Below are 15,771 nucleotides of genomic sequence, written 5' to 3' on the forward strand. Positions count from 1 at the left end.
TAAACAGAACAGTTGATTTATTGTTATTTTCCAATACATTTGCATATAATCACATTAACAACGAATTAAAAAACGTTATACACTTAGATTTGAGTTTTTATTCTATGAATGATTAATCTTTTCTCTTTTAAAAACGTTATTTAACCTTTAAATGTAAGCAATAGGGCTGCACAGTGGTGAAGAGATTAGCGCTGTCGCCTCACTGATAGAAGGTTCCTGGTTGGAATCCTGGTTCGGTTGTAGGGGGCCTCTCTGTGCTGAGTTGGAATGATTTCCCTGTGCATGCTCGAGGTACTCTGGCTTACTCCCACAGTCCAAAGACATGCTCAATAGGTTCATTGGTGACTCTGAATTGCCCTGTCTCTATGTGTCAGCCCTGCAATTGACTGGCAATGATGCAGGGTGTACCTCCCCTCTCACCCAATGACAGCTTGGATAGGCTCCAGCCTCTCCGCGACCCTGAACAGGATAAGCGGTATAAATAATGGATGGATGTGAACAAAAAGTATCAAACATTCTTACCTTAAAGCTACCCAGTACAACCAAAATGAGGATAGTAAAGTTACTGTAATCAGGCCATCATGAAATGTCTAACAATCACATAGTCATCCGCAGAGTAAAGGTCTTTAAGCCCACCTCGGGTGTGGTAATGAGGGGACAGCACTGCTCTTTAGCCAAAGTTATCCTGCTGATCTGGGGATCGAACTAGTAACCTTTCTATTAAGGTCACCGCTGGCCTTTTAGTGACGCTGCTGCCTGACATCAGACACAAGATTGGCTGCTAAATGAAAACATTTTATCATGTTAGGCTTTTACAATTTCCTCAGTCATGGTCAATTCAAAGATGAAATCTCCAGTCCAGATGATGTTCAGGACCTTTTGATCACATTATCTATCTCTGCAGACGGAGTTTGCCCAGTTGTCATGGAAATGTATGTTCACATTTCTATTTCTGTAACTACTTGAAGTATTTTTTCCACAATATTGTCAAGGAGTTTATATTGAAGTTGGAGTAAAATTAAAATGGGAATTTGAACATTCAAAGCTCTGTGACAACAAGGAAACTTCAGCTCCTGAGAAGTTAGAAATTGAAAACATGGCAAAGCCGTCCATTTATTCTTCTACACATCACAATCATTGATTTAAAAAAAAAAAAAAGAGTATTACCTTTATTTTTTCTTCAAGCTAAAAGTATCAGTCGATTTATCAGGAAATGATTAATAGTATCCAGCCCCAAATATGACCAAGTTCCATCTTCTCATTTAGGAGGATTTAGTGCTTTTCTTTATTTTATTTAACAGAAAACTAAATACCTTGGGGCTTTAAACTGAACTGAACTATTTAGCTGGGAAATATGGTTGAATATTTTATATTATTTGCTTTTTTTGCTATGTATAATTAAATATAAATATATATGTAGATATATATATATATGTATATAACTGAAAATAATAATATTAATATTTATCTATTTTTTCCCCTGACAACATAAAGATATATTTGTACTCTTGTACACGTCCTCTTCTATGGCCACACAAAACTCGTAAACTACAAAGTTTACCATGCTTTTACTGTAATGTTTTACTCAATTTCAATGTATTTTATCAAACTGTTTCCGGCTGTGTTCTTGTCCCACTAATTTGTCCCCGCAGAGGAAGTATACCTGGGCAGCGCTAGGACCGAGCAGAACGCAGGTCACACACACACTTTACAACCCGGGGAGAGGAGGCTTCACTACGGCTGGAGTTTGGACAAAACTCCTGTTAACATTGTTGTTATCTCTTACGGCAAATAGTTGGAGATAAAATACGTTTCGTTTGTGATTTTAAAAGCAAATCTCAGTTTGAACGGGGTGTCTGCAGTTTGGGCGTTTATGTCTCCTTCTTCCTCTTTGATCTTCCTGAAAACACCTGCGTGATTCAGGTAACTCCCCGATGAAGAGGGAAGTCCTTGGGCAGTGAGCGGCGAAAAGGTAAGGCCTCTCAGATCACCTTAACCACGAAACACCAAGACTAGTTTCACTATAATCAAAGCTTGTCACTTGTGGTTTAAAAATATGTCTTTTTGAGCCGTTAAATCTAAAATGTGTGCCGTGAACATGAGTTCATGTTTTAGGTACAATGTGGGGACTTACTTTACAAACCGGACCTGAAGGACGATCACACTCATGCACGTTTTTACCACTTTCGAGCCCCATTAATTTTTCACTGGTTTAGCAGTTCATGTCACACATACAGCAAAGAAGTGGCAATTAGGCGTGTGAATATTGGAAAAGACAGTTGTTTTAGTGCTGGAGGTGTACTGATGTTAAACAGGACACACCCATGTCACACCATCCAGCAGCAACATGCGGCTTAAGATGTGTCTCCTAATGTTCAAGAAGAAGAGCAGCCATGAGATATGACACAGAAAGTCAGCATGAGGAGGAAACTGTGATACAATACTGTTACCATATTTTGGCTCTGATAATGATTTTAATACAGTACATGTGGTCATATATATTTCAAGTCAGTCATCTACAGCACATATGTGTGTTGATATGTATGCTTCTGAGGAGGAAAACAGGCGTTTAAATGGCAGTTATTCAGCAAACCATAGAAATCAATTGTAGATTGTACTCATTCAATGTCATGAAGATCTGTCAGTCTAAAAATGACAAATATTAAACCATGTGCACCAAAGTCTGAATACAGGAATCCAGCTGTTTTCTCTTCACATACTTAATCCAATAGATCAGTCTATTGATCTGGTAGCGGGCTGACCTTTTGCATATAAAATCTGTGATTTTAAATTCAGATATGTAAAGTGAACTTAGGCTAGGGATTGTTGTGGCAGCATCCCATCATAGCCTAATAGTACAACTACATAATGATAATTTATGTGTACTGAAATTAAAAATTACATTAGACAAACAGCAAACCGACAGCAGACAATAAATTAATTGTTCGGAAAAAAAGGAAAAAAGTCGTCAACAATATTGAGTCCATATTTCATTTGGCCTACCTTCCTACCTGCCTACTGGTCTACCTGCTTACCTATGCACACTATTCCACAATTTAGAGTAGCCTGTATAAAAAGGAATAGGTGCATCAAAAATATCAATCTCAATCCTTTTTCACACAGAGAGATATCATCAGCCCTTCCAGCCTCTTTGAATTATGATGCATGACCCCTCCAGTGTGTTCACATTATTCAGCCTTCGCTGCCCATCCCATCAGTTCTCTGTCAGAGGCAGGTGGAAGAAGCTTAATTGCTGGGTGCGCTTTGTACAAAGGCTTGGGCAAATTAATTAGCATTGTTGAAACTGTGTGACATGCTTGAAATATTTTTTATTCTACAAATCATAAAGAAGAACTGCACTGTTTCATTTGTCCACGTTGTTTATGTGTTTACCCTGTCCTGAGAGTCTCCCTCCTGAAAGTAGAGCAGAGGGTGGTGGCTTGATAGTTTTTGCTGATTCATTAACTTTTATTTTGTCCTACAATGCCAAGAAGTCACTGACATAAAGTGAAACCTTGTTGTACTTGTATTTAATATATCATAAAATCTACTAGCTAACTGTTGTCTAGCTTATGTCCACTTTGGACTGTATATCAAGGAGTTGTTATTCTCAGCTGGCATTGTTCAGTTGTTGGACTTCAGTGTTGACAACACTGTTGTCATATAAGAATAGGAAGTATTGAATCCCTGCACACTGTGAGCACCTATTTTATGAGAATACGATGTTTGATCAAAGACATTTTAAGTCTAGACCTTTGTTGGATTTTTTGCGAGACTTGATGATGACAGTGTGCATGTTTCAACACTTGAGATAGTAAAGCATGATTTGTAGTCCTAAACAAAATTCACGATTGAAATGCAAACATAATAAAGATGTAATTTAAACATCCTGTACTGCATTTCATTATATAAAAAACATTAAAATAGAAATAAATGATTTGCTTTAAATTCAGTAGACATTTCAGCATTGTCTTGTGCCTTTGCTACTTTACAGCTACATAGGATCTTTATGTTCAAAAATGATCACAGCGATGATCAATATAGGTTTTGGTTTTTTTTGTTAATAAAAAGAAATACATTTAAATTATTATATAAATATTATAATGTTTTGTGCAGAATTTAATAGAAATTATTTTTAAAATAAAGCTTCATTTACTTATGAATCAATCACGGATCCCATCGGCTATAGTCTGAGACGATATATCCTCTGGGGACACCGATGAATGTGCCAGGCAGAAAGCGATAAACGACTTCCCGTCAAGACTTCCTTTTCCGTGTACTGCATTGTTACCGAAAGAGAAAATGTTTTCTTATGATTTACTTTTTATTAACGGGTCTTACCTTTGCCGAAATTTCAACATCATGATGCAGATTTGTAAGAAGCAAAAATTCAAGCCTTGTCAGGTCCTGTCCTTAAGAGGAGAAGAAAACTTTTTAAATGGTTGTTTGTTAAACGGAGGTCGGATCGATCTGATGCATTCGAGGAAGTTGGGAAATCTGAACGGCTTTCGTGACACAGCGTCAAGGGAATTTATCTCGAGTAAAATTTTAGATCTAGAACAGATTGTTAGCTGAACTTACATGCAGATGTCTGTTTATAGAGATTAATAAGAAGCTAAATCGTCGTCAGATTAAGCTGCTGGGGGCAGAGATGGTATTACGGCGGAGTACGTTGTGCCTACTTTTGCTCTCCTAACGGACTGTTTTTCACGCACACGCCGCAGCCTGCTTATACGTAATTGGTCAATATTACTTGCGTACTCGCGTGATGTACTACAAGCGTAGTAAAAAACAGAAACCAGAATTTGTACCAGATTCACCATCCTTGTCATCTTAAAAGTACAGAATAGTATTCATATACTAGCTTAGTACCACAGTTACACTATTGTGTGTCTGTATGAATATACATACATCCTATTAGTGCAACTTTAGTACCAATGTAGCATTGAATTACCTGTGTAGCACAACCTAAACATTGTTGCTCACCAGCTGCCAAACAGATGCAGTTTTTACAGTCACAGTATACTGTGTTATTAAAGGATACTTTCTGCAGGATGTCATTATTTAATCTTAATCTTTGGTTGAACACTGATCACTTCAACAGAGCACATTTTAAATGACGCTAATTGCATTATTTTACAACAGTGGGGCTCCTCAAACTGGTGGGTTAGGATCCCCAAAATAATATTTCTGCATCTATAAAAGAAAGGCACAATAAAATAACACTTACATTAACAGTATATTTTAAAAAGTGTGGCCTCATAAATACCCAATGCTCCATCACCAAATATAATAAGCTGCAAAAACCATATTATTTGTAGGTTGCTGTATTGAATTGCATTACATTGTAAATTTGTTCATGCTACCTTTTACTACCCGTGTGTCTGGATATTATTTATTGAATCTCGTTTTTTTTAAATAAATCCTTTATGATTGATATTGAGTAATATGCCTGAATTGCGATTGTGCTGCCAAATACCATCATTAAACCAAGGCCATTTTTTGCTTCACTCCATTCTTTGAGTGCAAGTCATTCCTTTGAGTGATACTGTCTCTTAGGGCATGTCTGTCATGTTTAGACATGTGTGGACCTTCCACTGCACTTGTTTTCTTATAACCTGTTTGCTCACCACACTACATGTTTTTGTCTTAACTTTTTCTCCTGCTCTCTCACTCTTTTTGCTCAGAGCTGTAGCAGTGTCAGTGTTTTTTCTGCTTTAAGGGTACACAGTACTTACAGATACAGAAAGATTTATAAAATCTAGTAAATCATGTTGCAGTAATTTTGTCAGGACGCTCATGTTGAGGTTTAAAACATTTGCAGCAATAAAATGTTTTTTAGTTTGGTGAAGGGGCTCTGCTCTCCCTGTTTCCTCAACAATTTGGGGCAATCTTAATGCACTTTTCAAGCACATAAACAACAAATACACTTAACAAAAAGAATCTTTTTGAGATCTTTTTGATTATAGTGATGGTTTATGAGCCATGTGTATAGAGCCCATATTGCGTTACATTTAGTCAATCTGTAGCGAATCTATCAGAAACTATTTTGATAACTGATTAATGAGTTATTTTTCAAGCAAATGGCACCTGCTTGTTTCCACTTCTCGAAACTTTTGCTTTTACTGTATATATAATTTCAATCTGAATATTTTTGCATTTTGAACCGTTGATCTGAAAAAACAAGATATTTGTAGATGTCTCTATGGGCCTTTAGAAACTGTCATTGGCCTTTTATCTGCCACCTTAAAGATCACTCATCTAAGTAATTGGCAGATTAATCAGTTGAGAGAACAACTGTTAGTTGCATCCTTCATGTGGCTGAAAAACCACTGCCTGGACTTCCGAAAACTTTATTGAAAAATTAGAGTGAAATGATTGGGTAGATTTATGGACCTACCTCTTAAGTCCCTTAATCTTCAATCTTCGAAAGCACCTTTCACTCTTGTCCTGAGGGCTGTCATTGTCCCTGTGCAGTATCTGCAGTATGTAAAGGCTTTTCTTAAATGTGATGCACATGGTACTTGCTGTTTTGCACAAATTTTACAGCCCCTTTTATGACAGTAAATAGCCTCCTTCAAGGTGTTTTGTTTTTGCAGCTGTAGCCAATTGCACATATCAAAATCTTTATATAAAAGAGGTACAAACTAGTGTCAAACAAGCTCCCTGTTAACTGCATGCGTTGACATAGCAACCAGCAACATGAGGCAGGTGTGCTTAATGTCAGTCCATCATATAAACATGACATCTTTGTAAACACACTTCTTGAACCATTTTTTATCATAAAGTTTTGTAGCTTTCTGGTGTCTCTCCTTATCTCTAGTAAATCTCTCTGTATTTGTCCTCTCTGTTTCAGTTTATCCTGCAGGGATGTGTTCCAGTCGGGGTATATGCGGCAACAACAACCGCCCCAACAGGTCCTCCCGCTCAGAGAGCACTGGATCAGGGGCTCACTATGCCCTGTGCGCTCTGGGAGTGGGGCTGATCGCCCTGGGTATCGTCATGATTGTGTGGACTGTGATACCGATGGACGGAGAGGCCTCCACGACTACGTCTGGCAATTCCACCGCTGTGCCCGGGAGCGATGATAAGGAGGAGGACACAGCCAAATCAAGCTCAGTGGCTATGGTGCTGGTCGGAGTTGGGGTGGCCATGTTGCTTTTATCCATTTGTCTCGGTGTGAGGAACAAGAGGAGGGCTCGCAACAGAAGTAACCAGCCAACAGCAGCAGTAGGAGCTACCTTCATGGACCATGTGGCAGGGGAGCAGGAAGAGTGCGTAATGACTTTTTGTCTCTGTTTAATCATCTATTCCCTCTAAAAGCATAATCACATAATTTGAGCTAATAAACTGACATCCTCAGAAATGATAAGAGGCTTTATGGAAAGTAAAATACCTAAGCTATAATATCAATATTTCTATTCTAACAATGGATGAAGAAGCATGTGCAACGTGACAGAGGTTGCTAATAATGACAATACCTTAGGTAATTATCAGCCTGACTTTCTGTCAGCTCATTGTTTCGGTCATATTTATCAAAACTTGTTTTCGGTTTAGTATCCCAACACTCGTAGCATCTTTTTCAGTCACAAGAGACACTCGTTTACAGAAAACAAGTTCTGCTTAAATGACTGTACACTTACCAACAAGCATGTAGACATATATAGCAAAATAGCCAGTGAACCCGGGTGAGCATTAAGCAAGATATTTCTCTCCGGAGTAGGTTGAGACAGAAAACGGAGCTATAAGTGAGGCATCATGAGACAAGAAACATGAATCAGAATCATGGTAATGTTGCTCTGATTTGACAATGTGTACATATGCAACTGTTTGACAGCACCTTCGTCATAGATACATGAAAAGAGATGAACGTGTCAGTCATTTCTGCTGTCCCTGACTGGCAAAAAAAATTTGTTATTGTAGGTTTAAATTATGTTTGTTTCTCCGGTCTTTTGTTTAATGTACTTCTTCACTAAAGTTCACCTCTTGTCTTCCTTTTCAGAGCTGCAGACCCAGCCTCATACAACGTGCCGAGCTACGAGGAGGCTGTTGGCAGTGGCAACTACCCCGTCCGCCAGAGCAACCTTCGCCAAAGCACCTCCCAGCTGCCGTCCTACGAGGACATCATAGCTGCTGTGGAAAACGAGGGAGCAGGACCCGCTAACAACCACACAGAGGAAACCCCACTCGGTGATCCCACACCAACTCCTGCTCAACCTGCCGCTGAGCCCCAGTCTGACCCTCCTGCCCTCACACCAAACCCCAGCCTTCCCACCCGCAGTGCCAGCCGGGCCAGCCGTTTACTGCGGCCCCTCCGGGTGAGGAGGATCAAGTCGGACAAACTGCACTTGAAGGACTTCCGCCTCCAAATCCGCAGCCCCACGCAGAATCCAGTGACCATTGAACCCATCACTCCGCCACCGCAATATGACAACAAGATGCCTGATTTAGGGTAGTGTCTCACTTATTGCCTTGCTCCAGATGCATAAAAATATCTCTGTTAAATAGACTAATGATAACACCACTTTCAAGGTTGGTATTAAGTAGGTTAAATGTGGCTGCGAGCAGCGTGATGGAGGCCGTGCAGAGACACTGCTGAAATGAGAATATCTCTTAAGTGGATCTCTCGTTCTTTATCCCCGAGGCTGTGATGGGCATATTTATTCTGTTATAATGCATATTCAGTCTGTGTGAAAGGATCAGCTGTCAGAGTTGAGCTTTGTTTTAAACATCATGCCATAACTTATGTCACACATGACAGCATTTCAGTTTTATTTAATTGCCACTGTGGGTTGTAAGGGCCAACCTCCTCGACCCTTTGTATGTTTTTCACCTTACCAAGATTTAATTTGTTGCCTTCTTTTGTTTTGAAGTTTGAAAAAATCTAAACTTTACGTTGTGATTGAAAGGGGGAAAAGGGAAACTAATTACCTAGGAGATTTTAATATTGTTATTAAGTATCATAAATTACTTTGAATAGACCATTTTGTGATTTGTAACTTTTGTAATTTAAAGAAAATGCACTGCCAAACGTGTGACCATTTGTTTTTTTCTTAGAAAATGTTTTAAAATGTGATGTTTTACACAAACTACTTCTTCAAAATGAAAATACCATCTATATGATGTCAAATGTGAACTTTCAGATATTGCAAACGCAGGAAACTATCACAATCTACTGTGGCTAATGACTTCTAACTGTTAAAACCAGTAGTAACTTATTGTATCTTGTAGGAAGAAAGTAGCAAATAAATGTTTTTCTATTTCTCTCTGGATCATGTCAACATTTTAGCTCGGTGTTGTACAATTTCCCTGAAAATTAGTTTTTTTTTCTTCAAACATCATCTTATCTTGGCGCTATGATCCGTTCAAACGTGTTTTATTACATTTTAACAAGTTGAATTAAATACGTCTTAACTAAAAGTCAGTGTATCACATGTGAGCCTGCTGGTTTTACTGAAATAGGAGCTATTGCTGCATTTTAAGATGATTTTTCCTGCTTGTGTGCTGTAAGTTTGCTGGGCCTGTAATTATTTTGAAAGAGATAAATATTGTCTTTGTACTTTCAGTTAATAAACTCTAACTGCTCGTTTGCTTGGTCTATTCTTTTTTCAGTTTTTTAATAATATAATAGTTAAAAAATAAAAAATATATATACTTTTAAAATCAGTTTTTGCTAATTTTAGTATTTATTTACAATTCCAATCTTTCCCCATTTGAATTTCTTCTTTTGCACCAATTTCCACATGTTAATGTTCATTGGTTGATGTTTAGCGCCCCCCAGTGGAGAGAGATCGTCGGAGGATCATTCAGAGCTGGACAGTTGCTCCAATGTTAATCCATCCAAACAGGATGTTTGATAAGAACAAATAAGAACAAGCAAATAATGCACCATGTAAGAATAATTGCTAACGTATGAGTGGGATGATATGAAGTAAATTGATGACCTTTTGGATGAATGTTCTTCATCTTAGTTGCATTTTATTCACTATATGGGTCTAATATTGGTATGAAATCTGTATTAAAGTTTTTGAGAGTGACATTTAACCATTAATGTTTAGTTCATTGAAAGATTATTTTTACAAATTGTGACCCCCTTTATTTGTATCACAAAGAAGAACTGAAGTTATTTGTGATTTTTAACACAATTGAGAGCACTGAAAGAGACACAGGAAGTTCTATGAAAAACAATATATGTCATACCTGCATGTATTGTAGACAATCTGTCTGGTTTTGTCTGTGTTTACAGACACAATGGTAAGTTTTAACTTTAATGCAATGTTAACAGTTTTACAGCTTTCACTATAATAAGAACGTGTTTTTTCTGAGGTTAACAACATAGTTAGTCACAAGTTTGCAAAATGATATAGCTGTTAATGTTGTCCACGGAAAACCTAGAAGACAAACTTTGGGTTCTTGTGAAATTACCAGGAAATGCATATAATTCCCCTTTAATCCACAAATATGAAGTTGCCTACATTTTTTTATTTTTAAACAGTGATAGAAAAGAAAAGAACTTTGCATGACAAATGTTGATTCCTCTTTATTATTATAAAGATGACTTCACAACCACAGGCCATGTTTTGGGATTTTATTTATAGCCTGATATGAACAATACTTTGTTATTCTTTTTATCTATCTTTAAGATTGTAAAATTACTACTATTAATAAACATTATATCTTTATGTTTATATTGATTGAGGAACTATTCAGATGGGTCACTTAAGTATAAGTACCACAAGTAAAGATCACACATTGAAAATGTTATTAGAGGAAAAGTACATGAGTTATATTAGAAAATGTAGGTAAGGTATAAAAAGTAAAAATATTCAATGTCGAATGAAATCATTTATTTACCTCCATCACTGTATGTTTCTACTGTTTCGTGGTTGACCTTCATTTTCAGATGTAGAAATATTATTTTATATTTTTATATGTTCATAATGTTTCTAAAGAAAGACAAAACTGCGGATCTACTAGGCTTACACATTTGGCGTACTTAAGTTAATTTTTATATTTCCAATATCAACTATATTTTCCTAAGCTCCTCCCTCCCCTCGGCTCAGAGGGATTTTTTTTTTCTTTTTTTAATGTGCAGCTGCCATGTAGCGGAGGGAGGAACAGCTGTCTGAGGGAAGAGCCAGCCCGGGGAGTCAGTCACATTCCTGGCTGGGATTCAATGACTGAACCAGACACAAACAAACAGTGAGGGCGAGAGAGAGAGAGAGAGGGAGAGAGAGAGAGAGAGAGAGAGAGGCTCACACATTGAGTGAGTGGGGAGACAGACTGAGAGTACGCCAGACGGAGCAGACGAGGCATATTTCGAGCGCGCATTAGGAGTGCGTAAAACCGCAGGAGCGCATAGACACAAAGTACCCGGTGATTGTGCGTTGGATAATACGAGTTTTGAGTCTAGGAGTTGTCGACTTTAATTGCGTCTTCTTACAGGAACAGCCCCCGTGAATTCAGCTGCCTTCAGTTTTCTGAATGGACGCGCTGGGAAGCTTCTCCGGTGACATGGAAATGCGCGTTATTGAGCGTGTAGCCGGATGCTGAGGGCGCCCGATCCGATAAGTCAATTCCAGCTTTCATTTTGAGTTTTGAAATCTCTTTTCTAACCGACAACAACATGGAGGGCACTAGCTTTCAGCCCCATCCCGGACTTCAGCAAACTCTGAAGCAGTTTCATCTGAGTTCCATGCGCTCTCTCGGCGGACCGGCAGCGTTCTCCGCTCGGTGGCACCAGGACTCACTCTTCGGAAAAGATGGAAAATCCGCCGAGATGATGCTCTCTCTGCCGGCTCAGACACCTCCGGTAATGTCCGGTCCACTTTTCATCCCGTCCGACCGCTCCACGGAGAGGTGCGAGACGGTGCTGGAGCGGGAGCCCATCTCCTGCTTCGTTGTCGGCGGAGAGAAGCGGCTGTGTCTGCCACAGATCCTCAACAGCGTCCTGAGAGATTTCTCTCTCCAGCAGATCAACTCTGTGTGCGACGACCTGCACATCTACTGCTCCAGATGCACGGCGGACCAGCTGGAGATCCTCAAAGTGGTGGGTATCCTGCCCTTCTCGGCTCCGTCCTGCGGGCTGATCACACAAACGGATGCTGAGCGTCTCTGTAATGCTCTCATCTACGGCGGTACGTACCCTCCTCACTGCAACAAGGAGTTAGGCTCTCTGGAGTTGGAGCGAACCGAGAAGAGCTTCAAAGTCTACCATGAATGTTTCGGTCGGTGTAAAGGCTTGTTTGTCCCGGAACTGTACACCGGCCCGAGCGCCGCCTGCATCCAGTGCATGGACTGCAGACTCATGTTCCCCCCTCACAAGTTTGTGGTCCACAGTCACAAGAGACTAGAGAACCGGACTGTCCACTGGGGATTCGACTCTGCAAACTGGCGGGCTTATGTGCTCTTAGACCCGGACTACACCGGGAAGGAGGAGAAGAGTCACCTGGAGCAGCTGCTTAAAGAGTTAAAAGGAAAATATGATCTGACGGGCAAGCGGTCCAGTATATCCTGCAGGGTAAGTCTAGTCTGTTTCACCCTGTTTATAACAACCAACTCTTATTGTCTGTGAGGTGTAGCTATTGTTTTTGGATATTTCAACAGCCTCAGGCCTACTACATCATCTGCATTCGTTAACTTTTATATTGAGATGGCTTTCTTTAGGCCTACTTTGGATTGATTGTTTGTATATTTTCCAAGTGTGCCAGTTTTATGAATAATCTCCAACTGAGTTATGATGCAAATCACATGTCACATCACATCCTTCTGTCTGTCCTCTCTACTCCTGCTCTGTGAAACACCTCCACAAAGCTCACTCACCTCATGTCAGACAGAGGTGACAGTGAAGCCTCTTCCCATCAGCTGACACCCCTGAGCATCCCACCTATCAACTAAAACTCCCCCCAGGGTTACCCAAGGGCATCTACATTATGATAAATGGAGTCCTGATGATATATTTTATTAGTGTGAGAGGGAAGAAGGGGGCAGGGGAGCCTATTATGGTGCCACGAGGTGGGGAAGGGGATAAGAGTTTAATGAGGTTTGGGATATGGTAATGTATGTGTGTGTGGCTGGATAGGATAAGATATGGGGGTGTGTGTTTGTGTGTGTGTCGCTGTCAGGCTCCCTTGCATGGGTCAGTGATGTTTGGTATGGACAAAGGGCCAGGAGACAAGGTGGCTGTTCCTCCGTCACAGAGCAGCTGTTGTGTGGGACTCTGCTAATGAGTGGACATCTCTGTGTGCATCACCATGGTGCTGCTCCAGGCTGAGCAGGAGCCAGGAGATGTCTCACAGGGAAACCTCAGAAGTCTCTAGAGATGTTCCAATACTGTTTTTTTTTATTTCTGACACCAATTCCGATACCTGGGCCGATACTGAGTCTACTTATCCGATAGTAGCGCAAAACTTACACTAATAACAGCTGTATGCTAACCTTGATAGATTGCTTTCATGTTTGTGTCACCTGGCTCAGATAATGACTGACAGATAACTTTATTTTATCATGTAGTTTGACAGTCAGTCACAACTGAGAAAGAACATATATAAAAATAAATCTATGAGTAACAATTCAGTATGGAGAAGATTTGTTTAAACACATCTCTCACTTCTGGATGCTAAGAGCGTTGGAGAAACACTGATTTAGCTGTTTTATTCCGTGTTGTTTTAGCAGTTTTAATTACATATTCTGTTCTTTTGGAGAGGAGGAGACCTTAACAGATAAATTGGCTCCGGTTAAAAACACCAGGAACGATGAATGATTAAAGAATCCTAACCTAAAAACAAGCAGAGCGCTACAAACAAGTTAAGCTAACGTTAGCAGCTGCTAGCCTTGCAGCTCCACCTGCTGTGTCCGGCAAAACACTGACTTAATTAATTGAAGCATTGTTGTTTTTTGCTATCAATACAAGAAAAATGACTTGAAATTAGCTCTTTGCTGCTTTAAACAGAAGTTAGCGATGGCAGAGCAATATCTCCATGATGGCAGTACAGCGCTACTGTAGCAGGCTACTGTTTCAGAGCCATGAAGAAGAAATGATTTCCAATGGAACAAGTTGATTTTATTTGGGGCTAATAAATTACTCTTTTGGACAAGTGCAAGGACTAGCGTACTTGGCAGCAGTTTTAGGCAGTATTGGAGGCATTTCTGATACGAATATCAGTATCGGAAATACTCAAGGATTTTCTATTAAGAAAATACTCAAGAAGGAGAATTTTGACACATTTCAAGCAAGCGTCCAAATCAGATTTATGTCATGTTTTCCCACAAATTAGACTCAAACTCCTGAAAAAAATCTGAGTTGAGAAATATCTGTCCTGCCCTGCACCTGTGGCTTATTTCTTCCCAGCCAGCAGCTCTTGATGTATCACCTGTGAGTTATATATTTCCTCAAAATGGTGAGTCCTGCTCGGGCTGACAGTCTTTCAGTGTGTGTGTGTGTGTGTGATTTACTGTGAGCATCATGGAGGCAGCGTGGCAGAGGGGGCAGTGCGTGTTTGCTGTGGTTCACTGTCAGTCGTGTCCCAGTTAGCAGACAGGCCGGGTCCTCGGGGAGCTGCACACCAGCGCTCTCCCATACATCAGCCTGACAGGCCAAGCTGCTGAAAGGCCGGACGGACGGGGGCTTGGCTCGGCTTACCCGTGAAACAAAAACTCAACGTTATCGGCCCGCCTCAGCCTCCCTGTGATGTCAGAGTGTTTTATTAATAAGAGAGACGCTCAAAGGTTAGCTCCTCTGCCTGGATCATCTGTCTAGACTCCCACCTCATCCTCTGAACGAGGTGGTAGACACTGCTGAGAAGATGAATGCTGATGTGTTTTTCGGGGAAAAGTTTGAAAGTGAAATTTGCTGAGGACATTTAGAATTATTCCTGATTTTTATTCATGGGCTGTGAATGTAGAAAGCTAAAAAGAAGTAATTTTCAGATTGCAGCCCCCTCACAAGAGCAGAAGCCGGATCAGAGGAGGGATGGTGCCGGTGAACCATTGTGTCTGTTTTTCATCAAATCCAGCATTTGGTCATTTAGCTCTTTGCCTAATGTGCAGATGAGGGCAGATTGCACAGAGGAGGCTGCAGACTCTCATTCAGGAGATGCAGTGTGTGTGTGAGCCAGGCCTTGACATGTGTTGTCAAAGGGCCGTGACCCCTGACCTTTCTCCAAAGACACTGACCCAGCCTTCCCCCATTCTTTTCACACCATCCAATCACATGCCCTTGTGTCCAGTCAACTGGCCAGATGGCTGTCTGATAAAGGATGGAGGGATATACAGTGAGCAGATAACAAACATAACCCTCAACAGAAGCCTGATTCTAATAAAACAGGAACATATTCTGCTTACAGGGCTCTTTGTTTCAGATGCGAGGTGATTATTTTGCTGACGCAGGAGCAAAAAAATGTAAATTTGAAGGAAACTTGAATTCTGAGTCCTATTTAAGCGACTTATTCCTTTGTGTTGAACCTAGCGTGAAATAATTCAAATGTTAACTTTTCTGATTAGCATGAAAATCTTAAGGAAAGAGGATTTGAATTGCAAAACTTTTCCCCTTCAAAGTCAAATACTTTCAAGTATTAGCTGCAAAAAAAAAATCCCTAAGAAGTGAGGGAAATGCGATCAATCATCTGACTGAGCGGAGAGTAAACGGGGGTTCAGGAGGACTGTAGACCCTCCATAATGGAATGGATATTAAAGCCATTCAACTGCGGCCAATTTATGCCATTTCTCATCCCATTGTTCTCCTCACTTGATGAAATTAGCCTCAAACCTGGA

General features: G+C 40.2%; 2 protein-coding genes across 2 annotated transcripts in view; both read left to right on the plus strand.

Annotated features, from left to right (window-relative positions):
• Nucleotides 1-1,727: 1,727 nt before the first annotated feature.
• tmem51b (transmembrane protein 51b) lies at nt 1,728-9,577 on the plus strand. Its single transcript, XM_069678541.1, has 3 exons — nt 1,728-1,972; nt 6,857-7,274; nt 8,003-9,577. Exons 2-3 carry the CDS (start codon nt 6,871-6,873, stop codon nt 8,454-8,456), a joined length of 858 nt encoding a protein of 285 aa, XP_069534642.1. The 5' UTR covers nt 1,728-1,972; nt 6,857-6,870; the 3' UTR covers nt 8,457-9,577.
• Nucleotides 9,578-11,120: 1,543 nt separating this feature from the next.
• The window catches only part of skib (v-ski avian sarcoma viral oncogene homolog b), a 33,952-nt gene continuing 29,301 nt past the window's right edge, over nt 11,121-15,771 (plus strand). The window contains exon 1 of the mRNA XM_069679011.1: nt 11,121-12,520. Within this exon, the coding sequence (XP_069535112.1) occupies nt 11,627-12,520 (894 nt within the window). The 5' untranslated portion in view covers nt 11,121-11,626. The remainder of the gene's footprint in view (nt 12,521-15,771) is intronic.

Source organism: Semicossyphus pulcher, unplaced genomic scaffold (assembly GCF_022749685.1).
Source record: "Semicossyphus pulcher isolate SPU_LCO1_2020_fin unplaced genomic scaffold, fSemPul1.0.p SCAF_3, whole genome shotgun sequence".
NCBI lineage: Eukaryota > Metazoa > Chordata > Actinopteri > Labriformes > Labridae > Semicossyphus > Semicossyphus pulcher.